The sequence below is a fragment of the Dreissena polymorpha genome, chromosome 9, assembly GCF_020536995.1.
Source record: "Dreissena polymorpha isolate Duluth1 chromosome 9, UMN_Dpol_1.0, whole genome shotgun sequence".
Lineage (NCBI taxonomy): Eukaryota > Metazoa > Mollusca > Bivalvia > Myida > Dreissenidae > Dreissena > Dreissena polymorpha.
In genome coordinates, this window is record NC_068363.1 from 65044292 (window position 1) to 65069757 (window position 25466).

The window sequence follows — 25466 nt, forward strand, 5'->3', positions numbered from 1 at the left end:
AAATAAATTAATAGACATAAAAACGCGTCGAGATAATATAACAATCGTAATTTATGTTATATTTTACTGTAAACATGTACAAATACTGTTTATTGTGAGAGTAAATAATATTCGAACATCCAACATCTCGAAGGTCAAGAAATTTAACAACTAATTTGACGACGGTTTTGCTACAATAACTTTTTTAGTCCGACGTGTACGGTATTGAAACAAAAAAAACGAGGGGAGCACAAACACCTTAGAGCCAAAGGTGCTTATTTATTTAAAAGAAATATAAATATAAACTGGCTTACCGGGTGAAAATATCTGCTACTCCTTCATGAAAAACACTAAAACAACGCCACCTTGGAAGTTTTGTTCCAACTTAAACGCGGTGAGCTCCCGTATACGCATGCCCCCCCCCCCCCCCCCCCCCCCCCCCCCGGAACCTGAACCTCCCGATTGCTAGGCTAAAACCAAATCAACTAAGCCATGGCAACTACACGGGTTCGCAAGGAAATAAGTAGAATTACATAAATCATTTCTTTACAAAATTTACATATTAAATGTGCTATGACTATAATTAGTGCAATTAAACAACCCATTTTTGTTTAAACACTTCTTCTGAGTTGTGTCTTCTAACAATGTTTATTTTTTCACGTTTGAATAAAATTTAAATAAGCCATTTTTGTTTATACAAATTTTATTAGAATTCCATAAATAATTTCTTCAAGATTTTCACATATATAATTTGCTTCGACAATAATGTGTGCACTTACACGGCCAATTTTCCTTGCACACGAGGAAAAGCGGTTTAAAGCATGTGCACAAAGTGTTGTCACACATTAGCCTGTGCAGTTCACACAGGCTACTCTGCGAAGAATCATTCCGACTTGACTGGAGTTTTACTGATAAGAGACTTCCTCTAAACAAAAAATTAAATAAACCAGAAAGTGTCCACCCTGATCAACCTGTGGGGACTACACAGGCTAATCTGGTATGACGCTTGATGGAACATGCATACAGCCCGTTTTTTCCTGAGCAAGGCTGATATATAATATTCTTTGACTATAATTTGTGCACTTAAAACAAGCCATTTTTGTTTATACACAATTTGTTTCTCCCGATTTGTCTTATTTCTTCTTCACGTTCCTCTCTCCAGGGGCTGCCACATAATCCTCCTCCACTTCCTTCTTCTTCACCTCCTTTTCCTTGGACTTCTGGTAGAACCTTATCTCCTTCAGGTGGTCAAAGTACGTCAGCAACTCCTCTCGCTCTTGCAAAGCCTCCAGCTTCTTCTGAATCTCCTCTTCGACCTTTCTCGTCTTCTCCTCCACTACATACATCTTCAGGCGATTGTCGACCTCTTCTGCCCACCTCTGATAATTGCTCTCGAGAACTTTTGAATCCTCCTGCTCCAGTTTTGGAAGGTCTTGTTGCCATATGAATTCTTCCACGGCGTTCTCCAGGTTGAACTCACCGATGAGTTTCTTGTTTGAAACAAGCTGGGACTTTAAAGCCTGTGATTTTCAAAAGTATTCAATAACTTGAAGATTTATTATCACATATACATACAAAATGTACATTTTTCAACTTGGACATAGAAAACAATTGTTTCATTTATTTTTAGGGTGGAATAAAATCATGTGCATTTATAAAATGTTGATGTCAAATTCGTGATTGTATGCTTTTTGACCAGAACGTTTATTGGATATTTGATTTGTGGTTGAAAGAACACATGCAAATCTACAAAAAATATATATGGTCAGACACAATTTTGATAAGATGTTTGTTCAATAATAATTATCATGATTGTATGAAAAGCAATTGTTTTGCACTTTTCATTCTTGATGTAATAAGAAGACTAAATGAATCCATGTGTTAAATCTATAACAAATATTTTGATTTTAAATTAGTCTTTGCGATTTTTAGTTTCAATTTTCAATATTAAACTCTATCAAAAATAGACAAATGTTAATAATTAGAAATGTACTTAATTATTTGTACTGTTTCTTCTACTGTTTTCAATAAAAAGAATGTTTGACCTTTCAAAAGCAAAATATGCTTTATTTTCCCAAATATCTTTAAGTATCAAAGTTTATGTAATTTCATAAGCCAAATTTATCTTTGGCACTTAATACCTTGTAAGATAAAAATTTATATTATATTAAATTTGCCATATATCTTTTTATACCGATTTGACAAATTTTCCAACGAAATTCAAAATTGTAGCAAGATATGTTGTCCTTAATAGGTTAGATGAGGCCTGATTAAATAACAAACAAGAGATGTGTTTGTCAGAAACACTATGCCCCCTACTGCGCCGCATTGAAATTTCTTTTTATCATTTGGCATGTATAGAAATCATCTCCCTTTAAGGTTATTACTTCCCTTGAATTTTGTCCAATCCAACCGGGGGTGGGGAGGCGGGGGGGGGTCTCACAGTCAATTATGACCATGTAAGACATCACTGACAACCAAGGCCTATGGTTTAAGAGATCATAGCCAGAGTTGATCATGTATCAATGGACATAAGTCCACAGGTATGTAATGAACATCAAAGAAATTATCATTATATCATTAAAAAACAATAATTGAAAAATCAATCATTTGGGTAAATCTGTACAGTAACTGTGAAAAGAACTTCAATTCTTGGAAAGGAAATATATAATATGAGATTTATAATTATAAAAATTACTTCCCTTGAAAATAATTGTCTGTAACAAATCTCTATTTTTAGTAGCAAATAATTAAAAGCCACTACCGTGATTCACCACTCAAAATGTGCAGCTCCATGAGATACACATGCATGCCAAATATTAAGGCGCTATCTTCAATATTTAAAAAGTTATGGCCAATGTTAAAGTTTTTCTGACGGACGGACAGACTGACATACTGACTGACGGACAGTTCAACTGCTATATGCCACCTACCGGGGGAATAAAAATTAACTTACATTCAGTTTCTCAATACAGCTGGCCTTTTCATCTGGTGTAAGCCTAAGCAATTCAATTTCGTCATCAAGGGTCTTTTCACCCATCTTCACTGGAGGTTTATTGGGGTCTCTGGTTGGCGCCTCCTCCAAATACTCACTGTACTTCTGAAGCTGAAATCAAACAGTCCTGAGTCAGTATTCACAAAACAATGCTAAGACTTATGTCTGAAGAATACAGAATATTCTTTGAATTGGATTATTAAAGAATTGCTTTAATTTTGAGTCAAATGTGGAATTGACCTCTTTTTTGTACATCGTTGTTCATGTAGAACATTTTGTTAATGACATAATTACCAGAGGTAACTATTTAGTACCGGTATTAAAAATTGAAACGCTGGGAGTATTTTACTTGTTTCAAAAGATATTCTTTATTCTTAAGTCTAAGAAAGGTTTGGTGAATATTGACCCTGTACAAGCAACTGGATGTTACTCCAAATAGTTTCAGTAGAATATTTTTACCCTTAAGTAATAGCTTATGACAAAAGGCAAAAATACATACTTTTAAGCTTATGTTAAATGCTACCACCACGATTAAAATATATGCTCAAGCCGACGTGATCTCATATAAGAAAAAGCCTTAAAACATGTTTATCTATTTTTAATTATCAGCATCTTTATATTTCATATCAGTTTGTGTGCATCTCTTAGCAAAATAGCTACAAAATTGTGATGTAAATACCAGTACTAATACAAAACAAGAGCTGTGTTAGTGAAAGATGATGCTCCCTACTGCATGATGAAGCCACACAGCAGCTATATCCCAATTTAAAACATCATGATGAAGTTACTCTCCATTGATATTTGACAAAGCTGTGGGCCTTTGACACTATCTGAAAGGATTTTGGGAAAAAAATCCAGGATTATTATTTTAAGGAAAGTTCGAAAGTCAAATCCCCATAACTTCACCAAAAATGAATTAACAGGAACATAACTCACACTTCATCTGTAAGTCATGTAGTTAGATTTACATACCAACAAGGGCTGTTTGTAAAACATGCATGCCCCCCATATGGGCTGTCAGTTGTAGTGGCAGCCATTGTGTGAATACGTTTTTTGGCACTGTGACCGTGACCTTTGACCTAGTGACCTGAAAATCAATAGGGGTCATCTGCGAGTTATAATCAATGTACCTATGAAGTTTCATGATCCTAGGCGTAAGCTTTCTTGTGTTATCATCCGGAAACCATCTTACTGTGTCAAGTCACCGTGACCTTAACCTGTGACCTAGTGACCTGAAAGTCAATAGGGATTATCTGCGAGTCATGATCAATGTATCTATGAAGTTTCATGATCCTAGGAGTAAGCGTTCTTGAGTTATCATCCGGAAACCATTTTTCTAAGTTGAGTCATCGTGACCTTGACATTTGACCTGGTGACTAAAAATCATTAGGGGTCATCTGCGAGTCATGATCAATGTACCAATGAAGTTTTATGATCCTAGGCATAAGCGTTCTTGAGTTATCATCCGGAAACCATTTTACTATTTTGGGTCACTGTGACCTTGACCTTTGACCTAGTGACCTGAAAATCAATAGGGGTCATCTGCGAGTCATGATCAATGTACCTATTAAGTTTCATGATCCTAGGCATAAGCGTTCTTGAGTTATCATCTGGAAACCATTTTACTATTTCGGGTCACCGTGACCTTGACCTTTGACCTAGTGACCTAAAAATCAATAGGGGTCATCTGCGAGTCATGATCGATGTACCTATTAAGTTTCATGATCCTAGGCATAAGCTTTCTTGAGTTATCATCTGGAAACCGTTTTACTATTTCGGGTCACCGTGACCTTGACCTTTGACCTAGTGACCTAAAAATCAATAGGGGTCATCTGCGAGTCATGATCGATGTACCTATTAAGTTTCATGATCCTAGGCATAAGCTTTCTTGAGTTATCATCTGGAAACCATTTTACTATTTTGGGTCACCGTGACCTTGACCTTTGACCTGAAAATCAATAATGGTCATCTGCGAGTCATGATCAATGTACCTATGAAGTTTCATGATCCTAGGCATAAGCGTTATTGAGTTATCATCCGGAAACCATTTTACTATTTCGGGTCACCGTGACCTTTGACCTAGTGACCTCAAAATCAATAGGGGTCATCTGCGAGTCATGATCAATGTACCTATGAAGTTTCATGATCCTAGGCCTAAGCGTTCTTGAGTTATCATCCGGAAACCATCTGGTGGACAGACAGACATACGGACCAACATGAGCAAAACAATATACCCTCTCTTCTTCGAAGGGGGGCATAAAATTTAGCCAAATATCTTAAGTGTTGCCTTAAAAAAAACTAGTTATAATGGTTATTAGAGAGAAAATATCCAGGTCCAAGACCTATAACTTAGCCAAAAATCATTAGACTCGAATGAAACTCACACTTCATTTATAGGTCATGTTGGTAGACTCACATATCATATATGACCTAAATATCTAAAAGAGTTCTGAAATAAAACTCCAAAATATTATAGAGAACAAAAGATGTGTTCGTCAGAAACACAATGCCCCCTATTGCGCCGCTTTGAAAAATTTTTTTTTTTTTTTTTTTTTTACCTTTGACCTTGAAGGATGACCTTGACCCTAAACTTCCACCACCCAAAATGTACAGCTTCACGAGAACGCTGCTTTGAATTTTTTTATTTTTTTTACCTTGAAGGATGACCTTGACCTTGAACTTCCACCACTCAAAATGTGCAGCTTCATGAGATGCACATGCATGCCAAATATCAAGTTACTATCTTGAATATTGAAAAAGTTATGGCCAATGTTAACGTTTTTTTCGGACGGACAGACAGACTGACATACTGACTGACAGACAATTTAACTGCTATACGCCACCCTACCGTGGGCATAAAAATTCTAAGCCCAAGGCCCATAATTTTGCCAAAAATTAATGGACCAAAACGGAAACACACACTTTATCTGTATAGCATGTAGGAAGACTCGCATACCAAAAATCAGCTAAATGTCTGAAAGCCTTTAGTAAAAAACCCTCCGGAAAACAGTTATTGTACAGAAAATGTCTATGTCCAAGGCCCATAACTTTGCCAAAATCAATGGGCAGGATCGAATTTACACTTCATCTGTATGTCATGTAGGTAAACTCACATACCAAAAATCAGCTGAGTATCTGAAAGCATTTCTTTAAAAGAAAATCCAAAAAAGGGAATGTTTGAAGGACAGATGAACAAAATTACTAAGCCCAAGGTCCATAACTTTAAAGATAAATACAATGTATGTGAGTCTAAATATCAAAGTCAGATGAAAGTATGTTGCTAATAGCAACAGGTTGTTGTATCATACCAATAACAAGAAATGTGTTTGTCAGAAACACTTTGTCCCTTTCTGCGCCGTTTTTTTGTTGACTTTTGACCTTGAAGGATGACCTTGACCTTCCACCACTCAAAATGTGCAGCTCCATGAGATACACATGCATGCCAAATATGAAGTTGCTATCTTCAATATTGCAAAAGTTATGGCAAATGTTAAAGTTTGACCAAACAGACCAACAGACAGGGCAAAAACAATATGTCCCCCACTATAGTGGTGGAGGACATAAAAAGTCTATCTATCTATCTATACTGTCTAACTCCCCTTGCGGGTATTATTGACAGGTGCTCAGTCAGTGCAAGATAAAAGTGTTAAAAGTGAATAAGTGAGAAAGATAAAAGTATGTTCGATTAATCATGCATGGTGAAGTGATTTAAGGTTAAAGCTGATAAAAACATGTCTCTCGGAGTTCAAGGGGCAGAAGGGGAAAGCAGGGACCGCTTAAACCCTTCAAGATCAGGATGTAATACTGTAGTGGCAGGGAGGTTGTTCCACATCACAATAGCACTTGGGAAAAAAGTAAATACATAGACAGTCACTTATATAATAATATACACTTATTAACTTTCACTGTAATGTAAGAGAAATGTGTAGAGATTAATAATACAGGGGTGTGAAATGAAAGGAAAGTGGCCTGCAAATAATGTTTCTCAGTGCATGTGCATTTGACACTCAGCTAAAAAAGCATTTTTTTTGAGATACAAAGGGTCATAACTCCATTATTAACAGATGGTGTACAATGCCATTTGGCATGCATCATCCTCTTATCCATATCTATACTCATACCAAGTTTCAATGAAATCCACCAAAGCACTTCTAAGATATGGTTCCGGACACAAAAGTGCCGGACGGACAGAAAGACGGATGGACAACACCAAAACAATATCCCTCCGCCTATGGCGGGGGATAATAACTGTATAGTTAATATCAAAAATATATTTTATTGACATTTGATGACATCAACATTTTTTCCAAAAGCAGACAGCAATATTTTGGACAGTTGCTCCGTCATTGCATGAGTAAACATTGAACTGGTACAATTATTTACACCACATCTTAGGCCCTTTGTAATCAATATAATACTATTTTCATTTCAAACAAGAGCTGTGTTTGTGTGGTTGCTATCCTCAATATCTCAAAAGTTATGACCAAGGTTAAAGTTTTGGGACAGACACACACATACAATGACAGACAAACAGACAGACAGGCCAAAAACAATATACCTCCCGATATTTCGATCCGGGGGCATAATAACAATTTTTAACCCTTAAATACCATTTGCTGCTTGATTCATCAACAGACATTCATATTATGCTAATGTCTTCTTACTGCAAATTCATGGATCACACCATCTGCAGAATCCTCCTGAAGCCAAGACTCTAAAATTTGATTGGCTAATTCAAATTTTTCATAAAGCCCTAGACCAATCAGCTGCAGAGTTCTGGACAAAGTTTTGGGAAGGCCCTGGGTTTCTTTCCCAAGATAGTACATGGTTTTACCCAGCAGTAAGCGTTCATCTTTGATATCGAAATGATCATCATAATGTGGGTTTGTGATGATTGTTACTGCGACATACTGTGGTTCCTGAAAGATATAAACATGATTTGAATTAACAAGCAATATAGCATGTGACTTCTTGGACATGGGCATGTTACATACAAATTCTGAACACCTTTGTCTTTTCAAACACGATTTTGTTGAAAGATATTCCATATATACCTTAAAAGTGTATGTAAAACTGGTGATCCTAAGGGCGAAGCCTGTGTTTAACACAAGAGCATAGTTTGAACAAAATTTGTAGAGGCCAAAGTACTTTTGAAGTTTTCATTTTGAAAACCACTGTTTGGGTCCCTTGAGGGTGAAAATACCTTTTGAAGATTTAGTTTTGAAAACCACTATTTGGGTCTCTTGACATAATTTATCAATGATTGAGACAGATTGGAACAAATTTCCTGGAGGACTGCCTAAGGAACATTTCTGTAAAATGTTGTCAAATCAAAACAAGCTTTTTAGAAGGATATGTTTGAATAAAACAAAACAAAAAACAAGAGATTGCCAAGCAATATTGTCCCTACCGGTGAAACTCCACCACTGTCAGAATATAAAAAAAAGTTGCCATAGCAACCAGAATTCTTGACATAGGAACAAAATGAAATGACGTGCATAATCTCCATATTGCCATCTATCCAGGTTTCAAGTTTCATGAAAAAAATGAAGAACTTTTTAAGTTATCGCAGGATCCAGAAAAGTGTGACAGACAGACTGACTGACAGACAGAGCACAAACCATAAGATTGTTGATGTTAAGACCCATGCAGACACACACAGGGACAGCAGACAGGCTTCACAGTATCTCGCCTGTTTACCATTGGCATTTAGCTCTAAGGTGAGCTTAAAACCAACAGAATTGGACACCAGACAAGTAAAAACAGTCAATTTTAAAATGTACAATTGTAAAGATTGTATCATTTACAGCTTGTTATTATACACAAGGAAGCATAACCACTGGAAAATTACTATCATACAGAAATACTTCAGCAAATGCAAAGGCAATTCTTATTCTTAGCAATCAATTAGGTATTTGACCATGTATTTCAAAATAAAATGTTTTTCACAAATTAAAAGTTACATTGATTTAATTACATTGAAAATTTGATGCTTATCTGGAACACTAGAATTTCTCCACACAAAGTAAGAACGTTTTTTTGAAAACTTTTTCTCCATGAAATTTAATTCTCATTTTCAAGAGTACCAAAGCCATTTACAGTGCTGTTAAAAAAAGCAAAAACATGTTTAATAGTTAGAAAAATTTCAGCGGCAATTTTTCTTTCCAAATCAAAAAGTAGTTGTCAAAAAGCTGCAAAAGTCCAGGCTCAGTATTATACCTCATCAGTATTGATGGCCGGTCGCTCGTACCGTTGGAAGGTGCACGTGCGTGTGAAGTGCTTCACAACAGCTATCAGTGACAACAGGTTAGTCAGCGTGTGTGAGAAGTCCTCCTGTAGCATCACCTCATAGGCCAGGCTGGCTGCCTCTGTTGTACAGACATGTAAGACTTGTACATGTTATTTATTGTATTAATATTGTTAAGCTTACCCTTTACCACATAGATATTTATTTTTTATGTATTTGTTGTTCCTTAAAAAGATACACATAATTAAAGACCTTAAAGACTGAATTAATGTTTATAAAGGCTTCAATCATTTTCAACCATTTGTTATATACTCATCATACTGATGAGCAGCAAAAAGCATAAAACTTGAACAGACTACGAGTTACTCGCAGGCTGTTCTGGTTTTATGCTGTTTGCACATAGACATTTTTACTTTGCTTCTTATGGGGGAAAGGGTTAATATATCTCTTAAGTCCTGATGCTTACTACTCTACTGACTCATTAAGTTAACAGTGCAGTAAGTAAACTTTACATTTGATTGAAACAAAATACAAGTTTAAAAACATTTAATACAAAAACTGAACAATTTATCTCTTATTTCTATAATATTTAGCAAAGCAATTTCTTTATTATCAATGCAAAGTTTCAAACTTTATTATTATTTTTTTTAAAGAATATCCATCCACTATTGATTTGCTAAATTGACTGCCAAGTTTCTGAGCAAGTTATTCAGGAAATACACATTAAATATCAAAATCTATATGCAACATGTGGATTTCATGAAACAATCCTACACAACAAAACCCCTACCCAAAATCGAAAAGTACTAATGCACTTACCTGTGTCTTTGGTAGTAATTCAATTAAAAGACAATATCCTGAACCCTTATTATGCAGATTTGGGTGATAAGCATAGCTCAACCTATTTTATGAATACAGTCCAGGCTAAAAACTGGGGAAAGTAAGCTATATTACCGGTAACTACAAGGACTTACTGATTGATGCATTCACTACAAACTTACCTGCATACTTGTTTTCAGTGAGAAGGTAGTCTAGCAACATGCACATGGCTTGGAAGTCTGGGAAAATTCCATACCTATCCTTCGAAAATAAACATTAGAAAGAATGATAACATGTTTATCTACTTTCATACTCTATGATAATTATTGAATAGGGGCAGAAGCAGAATCACTTTCCATGGGTCATAATTGGAATTCTAAAACAATATTATATTAAATAATTACTAAAATGTAATCATTACTAAAAAATGTTCTCTCAGGTAATAATCTCAGAAGATTTCTTGAAAAGTATTATACAATAATGTAAAGATAAAAAAACAAACATTTCAGAACCAGTAAATGTGTATTATTTCTCATTCACAGTCTTTATAAATAGAACACAAAATTGCAAACTGAAATCCTGAAAATTTTCTTTACTTAATACATGTATAGTCATTTAATATCAAATTCCTGTACATCTAAGATCATGCTAGTTCAATGGTGTCATGGTACGTGTTTTGTTAGCATAAGACATAACACTGCTTATTTTCTATTCACCAAATACTAATAACCATCAGCCAACAGCAATAAGACTAAATATTTTGCTACAGAAATAAGCATATGTTTTTTTTTGGATAAAACCATTTAAACATTCTTTCATAATTTCATCACAAAACATACACTTGTGATATTGCTAGTAAAAGTGTCCAGCGTAGCAAAGCTCCAGCTTTGAGCATGAAGTTTAAATATTGCAAGACATGTCATCTTCTACCTTGTCTTTAATCATCTGGAGAAGTTCCTTGGCCCATCCTGCCTTTATGTAGCTCCGTACAATGGCGTGGCCAATGGAGTCTTGTATGGGGAACGAGGACTGGCTGTGACGGAACCTGAAACATCACACCATTAACCAAGGCTTTTTTATTTCGTAGAGAATGGCCATTTTTCACAAATTTTGAGATGATTGCAACTCAAATTTTCACAATTTAAATATTCATATTTTCATACTTTAAACTGCTCAAAAGTGTGAAAAATAAATCGCAAACTGTTCAAATCTTAAAAACATAACGAGTTGCAATTTTGTTTTAAATTGTGAAAATTGGAGTTGCTTACTTATTTAAATTGTGAAAATTTGAGTCGCAAACTTCTAAAATTTGTGAAAAATAGACATTTCCTAAAAATGTAAAAAAGCCTGTGAACACAGGGATTATTGACAGTTCAGCTCAGTAAGCCTTAGTTACAGCTGACCCCGCCAGGCCTGACAAACACTAATTGGCTGTTTAATTTATACAAAGATCAGAGCTCCAGATAAGGATTTGTGAAATTAGTAACGGTACTGCCACTGACAGAAAGAATGGAGTAACGCTTAAAATCAATTAGTACCTGTACTACCATATCCAAAAATACAGGTAGTACTGTACTACCCATTGTTCTTGGATATTGAAGGGTGTATAACTGACTTAACAGAAACATTTGCAGCAATTATAATAAATATATGTAGCTTCTTAAACAGTTACTGTATTAGGTTTTCCATTCTGAATTATGATGCAAATACAACTACACATTAAAACTCATGACTAATACTATTTCTTCATTTTTTTTGACAAGAAAACACAAGCCAAGTAGTAAGCTAAGTAAATGAACACTTATTTCACTGTCTCATCCGTTTTCCATCGTGTTTTCTAATGTTTTAAGCCACCGATGCAATCAAATCGTTTAATATCGGGGCAACAATGTCTTTTTCTGGGTTTACATATTTAATGTCAGGATGGTTAGACGACACCGTATGTAGTCATTATATGACAACAAAGTGTTGTTTTGAACCGCTTTCAATTAAGCCGGCATTCCATTGCGCGTAGACATATTGTTTTTGACGGATTTACAAGTTACAGGAAATCACGCGACAGAATAGACAATCATATATGAACCCAGTCTACAACTTTTCGGTAATTTAAGTTTAGAGACCAACAAATCACGCCGCGCTGACGCAGACGAATCGGTACAGCCAGATTTTTTTCGTAAATGCGTAAAATGGATATTAAAGCCGTAATTGTACGTCCAGTTTATAAAGATAAATGCGTAAACCTTCATGAAAAAGGCGTATTTACGGCTGTACAGCCCTTATTTGGAGCTCTGCAAAGATTGATTGCATAAATAATTTAACTAAATGCGTCAGCACAGTTATTTTTTCATATCCTTTTGTAATGCTGACTTAGTAAAATCCACTCATTTAAATATCTAATTTACAGCAAATACTTGTAAATTAATTTTGCAGCAATCAACTGCTATTAAATGATTATTATAGAGAACACACTTATCACCTGTTTTAAGAGTTTATATAACATGTACCTGTATATAATTTCTTTGGCTATGTACTCATCCTCATTACTGAGTGTATGAAGCTTAGTGGCAAACTGAAAAAATAAATATGAGCTGTGCTCTGTGAAAAGGGGGTTTAATGCATGTGCATTAAGTGTCGTCTCATATTAACCTGTGCGGACTGCTAATCAGAGACGACACTTGCTATTTTTATGTTTTTTTTGTTTCAAGCAAGTTTCTTCTTGGCAAAAATCAAGTTTAGGCGGAAAGTGTCGTCCCTGATTAGCCTGTGCAAACTGCACAGGCTAATCTTGCACGACACTTTACGCACATGCATCAAACCCTCTTTTCACAGAGCACGGTTCAAATACAAAACTCATATTTACAGTAATCCGTCAATACAGGGTATCGGTTCCAGTCCCTGACTGGCTACAAAGTTATCTCAGTATGTGCCAAATGCACAAGCAGAGCTTCGGTCGATGAACTTTATTAACATTACTTTTAAACAATACATTAAGATCTGACGTATGCTGAAAAAAGTTTTATTTATATTTGCCTTATAGCTATGTCCAATATACTGATCATTATTTTAATGGAAACATCAATTTCACACAAAAAGACAACATAAAAGTACAAATAATATGTTGCGATTAGAAAATTAATTGTGTCCATAACAAAAATAATGGTTTCAATATACAACTTACTAGATTCATGTCAAGTCTCTTGACTAAATGAGTTGTATCTGACTTGGTCCATAACTCTATCCCAAAAAGTTCTGCAAAAAATGCATGTACAGGAATGGAATTTTTACATACTTTAACACATACAGATGTACTTCCATAAACAAAAACACGCCATGTTTAATAAATATTGAATTGTTCATAATGTTAAATTTACCAGTCTAAACATTTTCAAAACAATAATATTGCCTAATAGAATGAGAACTAAACAGGCCCTGACTAAACTAAAATAAATACTGGTAAAATAAAATGTACATTGTTTACTCTAAAAAGAAAATACCAGTGATAAAAATCCATGGAAATTAATATAATATATTAACCGAGGACTATTTACTATTGTTTTGTTAAGGATAATATTTTTTTAAATATTTATCTTAACTTTGCAGGCCTACAGGTCTATTAAACAGACCAATTCCCAAAGCAAAATGGTAAACAAAAATCCCAATTTGATTTTTTTGACAAGTGTTTCATGATGATTATATCAAAATTTCATTTCAATTAAATGTAACAAAGTATAATTTATATTATTTTGTTCTTATAATTTGCATTTTAATAAAGAGCTATATTGAAATACTTTTTTTCCAAATGCAGTGGACTTTTTTGCATGAACAAATTCCCATTCCAACATTGAAAACAGAATAGCAAACTCACAGTGGTTAAAGTGATTTTACCCTGTTTTGCACTTACTTGCATCTAATTTCTCAATATAGGATTTGTCCAGACGTTTTTTCCATGCCTCATCACAAGAATAGGAGTCTGACAGGTAAGTCCTTCGTACATCTGTAAGAGAAACTAAGACATTAACATTGTATACATATCTCATTAATTAAAAAGTAACATGTACGATACGTATCTTAAATTGTCTTCCAATTGCAAAACTCCAGCCTATTTTCAATATGCACTGACGTTGGAACATAATACAAGTATAGACCTTCAAGGCTAAAATTTATAATGTACCTCACACTAGTCTAATAAATGAGATGCATAACGCCAAGTAAAACATTTTCGCTGCAACATTTCATGGATGAAGTGCTTCTGAATATATACACTTGCTGCTTAGACTTTTACAACAATGGTAAAGATCCTAATGAGATTCTACTATAAATGCATACATTTGTTGTTTTTTTTATTGAACATAGGTACTTTCATTAAAATATTTATGAAACACTCAATAAAATGGTAGTACCCATATAGGTAGGTAAATTGTATAAACAAATTATTAATGCTAACATGCTCAGCTGTTGTCCGTGGGTCAAATATTAGGGAAAAGTCAGCTTTTCATTGACTGGGATAAAGGAGAAGTAAGAAGAAACCATGGAGAAGTCATGTGTTTTTGTTGGATTGTAATTAATTGAATTATTTCACCACTTGAAAATTTAATTAAAATGTAAATGATGAATTATGTACATTGAAATATCTTAATTGTTATTTATTTCACCTCTGAGTAAAAAAAGACAAGAGGGCCTGAAAGGCCCAAAGTCGCTCACCTGAGATAAAAAAAAAGAAATGACCTGTTCTTTGCAGCCCAAGATATCAATGGAACAAATGTTCTAACCAAGTATCATGAAGAATGAACAACAAATGGCCCCTTGGCGCCATGTTTTTTTATCAGACCTGAACCATTTTTTAACTCTTTCAAGATATGTCCAAATTTCATGAAGATTGGGAAAAAATGTGTCTTCTAGACTGTTCACATGTTGTCACTATATACATAGTTTAAAGAAAACTGCCCCACTCCCTGGCGGCCATGTTTTTTCACTGATCACGACCATTTTCAAACTCGTCCGAGACATACACATAACTAATGTTTTAACAAAATTTCATGATGATTAGGCAAAACATGTGACTTCTAGAGTGTTCACAAGCTTTTTTACTATATAAATATAAGGAAAAAGACCCCCCCCCCTGGCGGCCATGTTTTTTTACCGATCCAAACCATTATCGAACTCAACTGTCCTATCCAGGTGTGGTAGTGCGGTCTCCTTCGCTTTCGCAAATGAACCGGTCACAGGACAGTTACAAGTTATGTAACTTTGTGAGCACTTATGTAATGCGGAAATATTTATTTGACGAACTCTTATATCCGGTCAGGATGACTATACTGACTGGTTGTAATTCAATTAACTAAAGGCGTTCAGTCAGGGACGCCTAAATTCACTCAAAGAATGTATTTATAAGTGAAAACCAAGGCAGCTTTAACAAAAATAACTAATTTTTATTCCAAGAACTCGGAAAATGAAGAACAATGACAGAAAATTAAGAACAGGTACAAGCCAAGTCTAAATAATCTAAGTATCGTTACAAAAATGAACAACATACAGTAAATACCTTAATGAATGTAAAATGAAGATCACAATCTGTCAAAAAAATGATATAAATATAAGTTACTGTTAGTATAGAAAGTGCTTCAAAAATCTAGTTTACAAAATAGGTCTAATTTAATCTAAAGAACATATTTTATGGAGATTAGGAATTTCAGTGAATCAAATGTAAAAATAAGAAAATTTACTAAAGTTATTGAAATAGAATAGAGTCTTTCTAATTTAGAAAATGCCAAATAAAAATAATCTAAATAATAAGAATAATTAAGAAAATAATGCCAAAATGTCTTGATGCTGGTGTTAAAAATAATTGAGAGTTTAATTATTTCAAAATTCCAACCTTTTTCAAGAGCTGTTAACTTTTCAAGAAAGCATCAAGAGGTGTTTAAATCAGCAATAACAGCTTATTTTATACAGTTCAGAAGATATCAATGGAAGAGTAGTCAATTTTTCCTCAGAACAGTGCATTTATCAATGATTAATATCTTCCCAAATTCCAGAGCAGAACTAATAATAGATTACTGTACCAGGTTAAACAAGGGAGATAAATACTGCATTAATACTGCAAAATCATGTACATTGTCTTTATTTCAGTTATCTCTTAGTTGAAAGGCTTATCATAAGTGTTAATGACTAAAACAGTTATGTTAACTATGAAAATTCTGTGTTATGAAAAATTACATAATACAGTTAATGTCACATAATATTGACATAATGAAACCAAACTTTACTACACAGGAAACCAATGTTCTGACCAAATTTCATGAAGATTGAGCAAACTAGAAAGTTAACAAGATTTTACTAAAGCAATTTATAGCCATATATAGCCATATAAGGAAAAATGCCCTTCCCCTTGGCAGCCACGTTTTTCAAGCCAAGGTTACCATTTTAGAACTCATCCAAGATATAATTGGGACGAATCGTCTGAGCAAGTTTCATGAAGATCGGAAAATAAATGTGGCCTCTAGAGTGTTAACAAGGTTTTACTATAGCCATATAAGGAAAAATGCCCCGCCCCCTGGCGGCCATGTTTTTCAACCAACCGACATCATTTTCTAACTCGTCCAAGATATCATTGGGATGAATCTTCTGACCAAGTTTTATGAGGATCGGACAATAAATGTGGCCTCTAGAGTGTTAACAAGATTTTGCTATAGCCAAAAATAGCCATATAAGGAAAAATGCCCCGTCCCTTGGCAGCCATGTTTTTCAAGCAAACGTAACCATTTTCGAACTCATTCAAGATATCATTGAGACCAATCTACTGACCAAATTTCATGAAGAATGGACAATAAATGTGGCCTCTAGAGAGTGAACAAGGCAAATGTCGACGTCGCACAATGGACAACGCACGACGGACAACGCATGAGGGACGACGGACAAAAGGCGATCACAAAAGCTCACCATGAGCATGTTGTGCTCAGGTGAGCTAAAAACAACAAAGCAAACAACTATTAGTGGTTAAGTGTGCATGAAAGTGTATTAAATATTTATATCCACTCACTACCCACCCTATACTTTTTGTTAAGAAACATGATTACGTATTTTCAGAAGATAAAACAATAAGGCCTGTTAAAGACAAGGTATGTTACCAAATGACAGCATATGGTGTAATTTAGAAACAAATTCCTAAAAAATATGTAAGCCGCTTTATCCACTAATCAACAGCTTCGGTCTGACATTAAAAGTCTTCGATGTGATTGCTTAGTTGGGAAAAATTTCTAAGAAGTTTAAGCTGTTAGCATGAAACATGATGTGTGGCCATTTCTTCCAAGAATGTAACTGCTTACGACTATTTTGATTTTAAAATGATGTGATAAAATAAATTAAGTTTAGTCCAGATATTAGGGCTTAATTAATTTGAAACAAAGCTTATTTTCACCCACGTCATCCTCTGGGTGTTTATTTGGTGCTTGAAAGCAATACTAAAATCTTGAGAAATATTCTTATGGACTTAAGCCCTACTAGCAGTGCTAACACTGAAAATGGGCCTAAACATAGTTACATGTTTTTCTGTGAAAATGGTCCATGTCTAATATAGTTCTTCTTGAATGCTCTGAGCTTTTATTAGTACATCATACAGCTCAGTGTTCTTCCTGATAACCACTTTTTTCATGTCAAAATTTTTTGTCTCACGTACGTGTACACAATTAAGTTCAATCAACCTAAACCATTGTAACAAACAAAAAACATGTCATCACTGACTTCAATTTGCAAGTCGTTTGTAGAGAAATATTCATAACAAAAACTTAATACAAATACTGTTATTAAACCAAAAGCTGAAGTTTGTATTGAAAATTCAATCCAGAGGTTCGGAATACTTGGCTTTGTCCATTGCAAAAACTTACACATTTAAATCAACCGTTAACGTGTTTGAAACTTTGGATTAATATCAATATTATGCAAGCACACCATATCATATAAGTTGTTTTAATTTGCACATTTGCGAAATATTTATGATCTATTTGTGTTTATTTATGCCAGAAAATAGTTTATGTTGCTTATATATTTGATTGAATGGCAGTCTGGATTCTAGGCGGTAACTAAACATGATACCAGTTGCAACTCCCACTCCCAGTGACATGGAGGGTCAATAGCTGGGAATTGGATTATTACAACTAATGTCTTATAATCTGCACATGCAAACGCTTATAAAAATTAAATATTATTGGCGCATCCTTCAAATTGAAGCATTACTGTTTAAAACATTTAAATAGATGTCAAAGGCTGTTGGCCTTGGATTACATGACTCTACTTGTGTTTAACACAGTGTTGTGATATAAACTATACCCATCACATTTTCTAGTCTAGTTGCAATAATTCAACTCTAAGCTTTATAGCCCAATGGGCTGCTTATAGTTGCAATGCGCTCTCTTTTGTCCATGGGTGCAAAATGTTATCAACAATGCAAGGGTTAAGGAACACTGAAACTGCAAGAACTTATTAAAGTTTACCTATCTAAACCACAAACTCATCCAAATGGTATCATTTGGATGAGTTTGTGGTTTAGATAGGTAAACTTTAATAAGTTCTTGCAGTTTCAGTGTATACCATTAAAGCAAGAAATTTTTACACTTATAAACAGCGACGTGTATTTTTTTTATCAAATTCATTTACAAATGAATTCACAATAAAATAAAGTGTAAATTTTAACTATGAGTTCATCAAAATGACCAGGGACAAATTGATGTCTGGATTTGCATCATTAAGCGGAATCCCTGGTGCTTCCAAACTGCAAGAGAGTGCTTACACAGACGTATATTCTTCTAGTTGTTCTAGATGTAACATAAAAATTATACATGGTCGTCGTAACATGCTAAACTATTCTTCTAATTTGGCTTATGTTTACAATTAACTTACTTACTTTCTTGTACAATAAGGGAATTTACCATAGACAAATAAAACATTGTTCAAGTTTAAATATATCTTTGTATGCAGAAATCTGCAAATGCAACCGAGTTCACCAACGGCTATTATTTGTGTCGTGTTCTGAGAAAACGAACTGCACAGGCTAATATGGGACGACACTTTAAGCACATGCATTATGCCCATTTTTCTCAGAACACGACACATTTGATAAACTGCTCCGGTTCATTTTAACAGCAGTAATGCTCATAGAGTACATGACGTAGCGTGTGACTTAGAAGAAAGTTTATTGAGTTCTCATTTGAATATAATGATATGATGGCATAAGGGTCTTTATTTAACTATGCTAAAATAATTATCAAAGACCCTTGATGCAAACTAGTCAGTTATTGAATTAAATGAATTATTTATGGACTTTAAAGGATTATTAAAGGTAAGATACTAGTTCAAACGTGTTTTGTTTTTTGTTTGTACTTTTGTTGTTCCCTGTTCTCGGAGAAATGATTTTAACATGGGCGCCATTGATGCATCGGATCACACACGGCATACCCATAACAGAATATAAGAAACACGTTCTGTGTGTCCTTAAATTCGTCGTCCGAAGTCGGAAATCGTATTGCCCTGTATATTAAGTCAAATAAAGTGTCAGTCGCTGCAATTTGTTGTTTACTCGTCGAAATTGTGAAGGTCGTCGATGGTTAGCTTTTATAATGTCGCGCGCCGCGGCCATTTTGTGTAAGTTAACTCTCGGTTACTTGTACTTACCCACCTAGGGAAGCAGGGTATGTTTTAACTGGGTTTTAACCGATCGGTATTACTTACCAAATTTTATACAAACGCTTACCGACCAGTAACCAACATGTTACCGACTTTTAACCGCCGGTATGTGGTTAACCGCCGGTTTAACTGTTTATACAATCGGGTGCTGTAGGTTGCCATTCAGGTAAATTTAACATGTTTATGAAATTTATTTATTTTCCTCAATTTGTCTCGAAGACGTCTGTTTAGTGTAGCGCACGGATTCGCTGCGCTGAACTGCACCCATGTTTATGAAGGGGTGCATATGGACTCCCAGACCCGCCATTGCAAAAATTATCAAAGGCTCTGAGAGTCCGTTTACATGGACTATTTCTAGTCTAGTGAAAGATTGCAGGTGTTTAGAATCATCAAGGTTGCACACATTTTAAACATGTTAAGTACAAAACTCAATATAGGCAAAACAATAAATTGTTTATATAAGATTTGATGCAATAATCTAATTTCCAGCTATGGACCCTACGTGTCGCTGTACGTATGAAGATCACGGTGGTGTAGTGGCAGGGTTTTTTTTTGGCCTGATTATAAAGCCGAAATTCGGCTATGTTCCCAATCCCAAAAAGTATACTTTTTCCCCAAAATGTGGCAAAAAATTCCCAATTGCAAAAAAAAAAAAAAAAATTTTTTTTTTTTTTTTTTTTTTTTTTAGAAAGAAGTCTTATGTGTATTTTATCTCAATTTTAATTCAATTACATCTAACAAAGTATTATATGATTTTTTCTTTTAATTTGAATGATTATAAAGAGTTAAATCAAATTTAGTATTTCCCTAATCAGTGGACTTTTCGTGTGGAAAAAAAGGCTAATGAATTTATTTTCCCAATTTCATGAAAATGCCGATAAAATTCCCAATTCCAAAGCCATGGGCTATCTTCCCAAAAAGTGGAAAAAAAACCTGAGTGGATAAGGTGTCCGCCTAGCAGGCATGGCGAAATTAGAAAAAATCTGCCGGTCATCCGGACAGGCATTTCAGAAAATGTGCCGGTCCGGAGAAAATTTAGCCGGACCGTAAAGCAACAACAACTTAACTAGAAAATTCAAAAATGGCAGCGATCACATCTTGATCTCTTTATACAACCGGCCGTTAAATTGATTTTAATCGCTTAGAGGTTACACTGGCAGCTAATTGGTGTTAATCGGTTGTGTAATGTCAATCATGTTGTGAAAAATTCGCGTGTCAGTTTTTATTACATGTATTCCCTATTAGAACGGTTCGGTGCGATAATTTCAATAACGTATGTGCAAGCCGAATAATTATCAAATTAAAGTTATTCGAAACGATTTAAACATTCTTACTTTAATATGATTGCAGTTTGGAGCGGCTGTTAAAATATACTGCGCACAGTACAAAACACGTTACCTGACATTTAATGATTAAGGCATTTCATTTTTCAGAACGTTTACTAGTAATTAATTAAATAAAAAAGACGATTTATTTACATGCTAACGCAGTGTAATTGTTAACAGAGATTCATTTTCATTTTTGACCAGTATCAGAAAGTCCCCGGGAAGCACGTTTTTTTACATGGCACTGCATATGATGCAATAAAAACATTTTTTTGTACATGTATCGTATTGCATTCAATCTAAATTTAAATTCGCTCGTCCAATGAAAGCTCTGCCCCATAATGCACTGTACTCTTTACACTTATGAAAAATGGCGTATGCATATGGTTGTGTTGATCACGATACCATATTTTATTGTTCTTATCCTACTCGAAAAATATGTAAAAGCTATCAAGATCTTTTTTGTTAGAACGCAGTTGGCGATTTTGCAAACGAGTTTAAAGTAGGTGTTGTGTAACAAGTTGGATTTGCCAATTGTTCGTAACAAACCTACAGCAAACATCAAAACAACGAGCAATTTCATTTTCATGATGTAGTAAGCGATTTGCTCTTCGAATTTTCAACTTGAAAAAAAAAGATTTGTTTGCAATCATTTCACATTTTGCCGGTCACCAGGACCGACATTCTTGTTTAACCTGCCGGACCAAATTGAAATCTGCCGGTCAGGACCGGGGGACCGGCAATTTCGCCAATCCTGGCCTAGCAATCGGGAGTTCGTGGGTTCGAACCCCACTCAGGGTGCGTTCTCATTAACTCCTCCATAGACACCTAGTACTGGTTCTTCCCAGAAAACGGACTCGATAATGTCCCTCTGCCTATAATGCTCGAAAGAGCGGTTGGCAGTATACAAAGATAGATAGATAGTATGTATCATAAAAGCTCAAAGCATTCAAGAATATATTAAAGGTCTAGCTTTACATATCGGAAATTCGATTTAGAAAAAAAGTGCATCAGACAGTTTAACGATGTTTTTACAAAATATATAATCCGAAATGTCAACAAACCTCTTAAATGTCGACAGTAAAGATTTCTTAATGACCTCAATGTTTTCATCATGGGTGCCGCCATTTTAAGTTGTTGTTGTTTTCAGTGTTGGTAATAGGTCATAACGGGATAAGAAAAATCGGCACATGGTTTCGTTTTTTTCTTCTTCCGACTCAACACTCATTCTAAATAGAAACTTTTCTGGAGCCGCCTATTGGTTAAGAAAAAATTACAATGGTGCTCAGTTGGGTTTTTTAAATTGTTAATACTGTAAGTGTCAACAGGTGAATAAGGGGGCAATGACAGCCACAGGAGTAAGGGTTTTGAAAACTGCTACTGTTGCTGCCTCATGAATATTGAGAGTAAACTCCATTGGATGACTGTTCTTCGGTAGAATGAAAATTCATAAGAGTCTTTGGATGTCTGGTAGTTGTATGTGTCTAAATCAATTGTTACTGCTGAGTCTGAATCGGCGGTTGACATGAACAAGACGATTATGCGGAGGACTGATGGCAACTATATGGTGTATAATGTAATATAGCACGTTGACACGAAAATCTGTCCCGTTTGTTTCAAGAGTGAGCCAATGAAGAGCGCCTATCATATGTGTTACTGTGATTGTGTTGTGGTAGATGTTTGTTACGAATCTTGCTGCACGTCGTTGTACTTTTTCAAGTTGATTATTTTGGGCTTGTGTATGTTGATCCCACACATGTAGTTTGCATGAGAAGATGATAGGATTATTTTTAAGCCCCGGTAGGGTGGCATATAGCAGAACTGTCCGTCAGTCAGTCCGTCTGTCCGAAAACTTTAACATTGGCCATAACTTTTGCAATATTGAAGATAACAACTTGATATTTGGCATGCATGTGTATCTCATGAAGGTGCACATTTTGAGTAGTAAAATTTCAAGGTCAAGATCATCCTTTAAGGTCTAGGGTCGAAAATACAAATCCAAGGGAAGTAATAAGCTTTTAATGGAGATAATTATCTGACCTGCCATTTTTTTTTTATAAATCTAAGCGGCGCAATAGGGGGCATTGTGTTTCTGACAAACACATCGTGGTAAAAGGTCAAGGTCAAGGTCATCCTTCAAGGTCTAAGGTCGAAAATACAAATCCAAGGGAAGTTATAAGCTTTAAAGGGAGATAATTATTATATATAATAATATGAAACCATACAACTGAAGCATAATCAAAATGACATTTTATGGTCAAGCCAAGCACACAATGATAATTTTGGGCATACAAGTATCTTAGGTACTTTAAGGTTACCTTTGAATCTACAGTCACGGTAGTGGCTTAAAATTATTTGCTACTAAAAATAGAGATTTGTTAGAGACAATTATTTTCAAGGAAAGTAATTTATATAATTTCAGATCATATATTTCCTTACTAAGAATTTAAGTTCTTTTCACAGTTACTGTACAAATTTTGTATTTTGTTTATTTATAACTTAAATGATTGATTAGTCTTTTTTTTTCAAATGATGTAACTATCATTTCTTTCCCGTACTAATTTGTGAATGGTATGTTTCGTTACTTACCTGTGGACTTATGTCCATAGATACATGATGTACTGTGGCTATGATCTCTTTGATAAACCACAGTCCTTGGTTTTCAGCGATGCCTGACTTGGTCATTTTTACTGTCTACAGACCCCCCCCCCTCCACAGTAGGGTGGCATATAGCAGTTGAACTGTCAGTCCGTCTGTCTGTCTGTCAGTCGTCCGTCCGAACACTTTAGCATTGACCATAACTTTTGCAATATTAAAGATAGCAACTTGATATTTGGCATGCATGTGTATCTTGTTCTGATTAATGCTGTGAATTTTGCTTTTTCAGGAAGGAATTGCATTAACTATCTACTTCCATCGACCAGCAGCTTCAATATCTTGCTCGAGCTTATGGGCGGCGGAGAGGTTGTTGATATTTTTGTAGATGATGGTATCATCTGCAAAAAGTGTAAGAGTGCTATGTTTGATATAATCAGCAAAGTCATTTGCCGGTATGTAGATAAGAAATAAGATAGGCCACAAGACAGTGCCCACGTGGGACTCCGGAGGTTACAGGCACATTGTCTGACATGGTCCCTCCAGATCATAAGTATGCGTTCTATTTGTTAGGAAGTCGGATATCCAGAAGAAAGCATTTTAATTTATTACATAGTATTTAAGTTTGTATAAGAGGTGCTGGTGTTTTTTTTATCGAATTATCTAGAAAAATCCATAATGATGATGTCAGTTTGTATACCTTGATTATTTGATTGGGTTAGATTTTGGAAAAATGCTAAATCAGTGGTGTTACGCAAGAACGGGAAGGTCTAAACCCGCTTTGGAGGTCATGTAAAACATTATTTTAATCAAGATGAGACACGATAGAGCTAGATAGGGTCAATTATTTTACTGCAAGTACTTAGTCGTAACAGTGCCACAATGTATGCAAATACATTATAAAAATTAGATTTATAATCTTTAAACATAAGTCTCAAATCTGATTTTAATTTATGTTGACAGTTTTCTAAAGCTGAAATCGGTAAGTTGGCCAGTTTAAAATAATAATTGTAACCTGCATGGGATTCATTGCACGTGACGTATTAACATGAGCCATTATAAACCTATATACAGTTTTCCATATGGCTACCTGCCTTATGATCAGACATTGAAAATTAAAGCATTATTTTTAAACAAAGGCAATCAACTTATAGTAAACAATGATATTTAGAAACATAATTAGATGTACAACTGAAATCAAAGAATGGAAACACACATGAAGAACGGATGGATGGGGCACTAATATATTTTTAATAAAAAAAGGCTAGCTCTAAATTTATTGTTAAAACAAGTAATTAAATAAAAAATGTTACAGCAGATACTCCACAGATTTTTTACTTATATAAAGTTATTGTTTCTTTTCAAAAGGGCAAACTAGTTTGTACTAAGATTATCGCAAAAAGTAGCACAATAATCAACTTTCACGAGCTTAATAAATCACCTTTCAGTTATGCTTCTGACGACAAAAATAAAAGACAGTCATACGATTAAACATCGGATTTATTAGATAGATCTATGTTACACCCACTCCAATTGCATACAAGTATCATTGGCTCATGACTTAATGAGATACTTTGCAGATGCTTATTAAAATAAGAAATGACCTAGACACATTTCACATCGAAACAACATGCCCTAGTAATCAGTTCTGCTTAAAACACTATGTGAATAGGAATCCACTTCACACCACTTTTCCAAAGTGATATGATTTTACCTGTAATGCGTCCAAACGTGCAATATGTTAGGTTGATGCGATTCCAACTTTGAAACTTAAAGAACATCTATCATAGTTTACCCCAGTTTAAAAATAAACAGTATAGATATCTGG

At 34.8% G+C, this 25466-nt stretch overlaps 1 protein-coding gene across 1 annotated transcript; it reads right to left on the reverse strand.

Annotated features, from left to right (window-relative positions):
• Nucleotides 1-664: 664 nt before the first annotated feature.
• On the reverse strand, nt 665-22225 carry LOC127844468 (28S ribosomal protein S27, mitochondrial-like). Its single transcript, XM_052374715.1, has 10 exons — nt 22108-22225; nt 13942-14034; nt 13219-13289; nt 12545-12609; nt 10971-11085; nt 10223-10301; nt 9194-9342; nt 7639-7893; nt 2936-3085; nt 665-1499 (listed from the first exon to the last, which is right to left on the reverse strand). Exons 1-10 carry the CDS (start codon nt 22169-22171, stop codon nt 1113-1115), a joined length of 1428 nt encoding a protein of 475 aa, XP_052230675.1. The 5' UTR covers nt 22172-22225; the 3' UTR covers nt 665-1112.
• Between the last annotated feature and the right edge of the window lie 3241 nt (nt 22226-25466).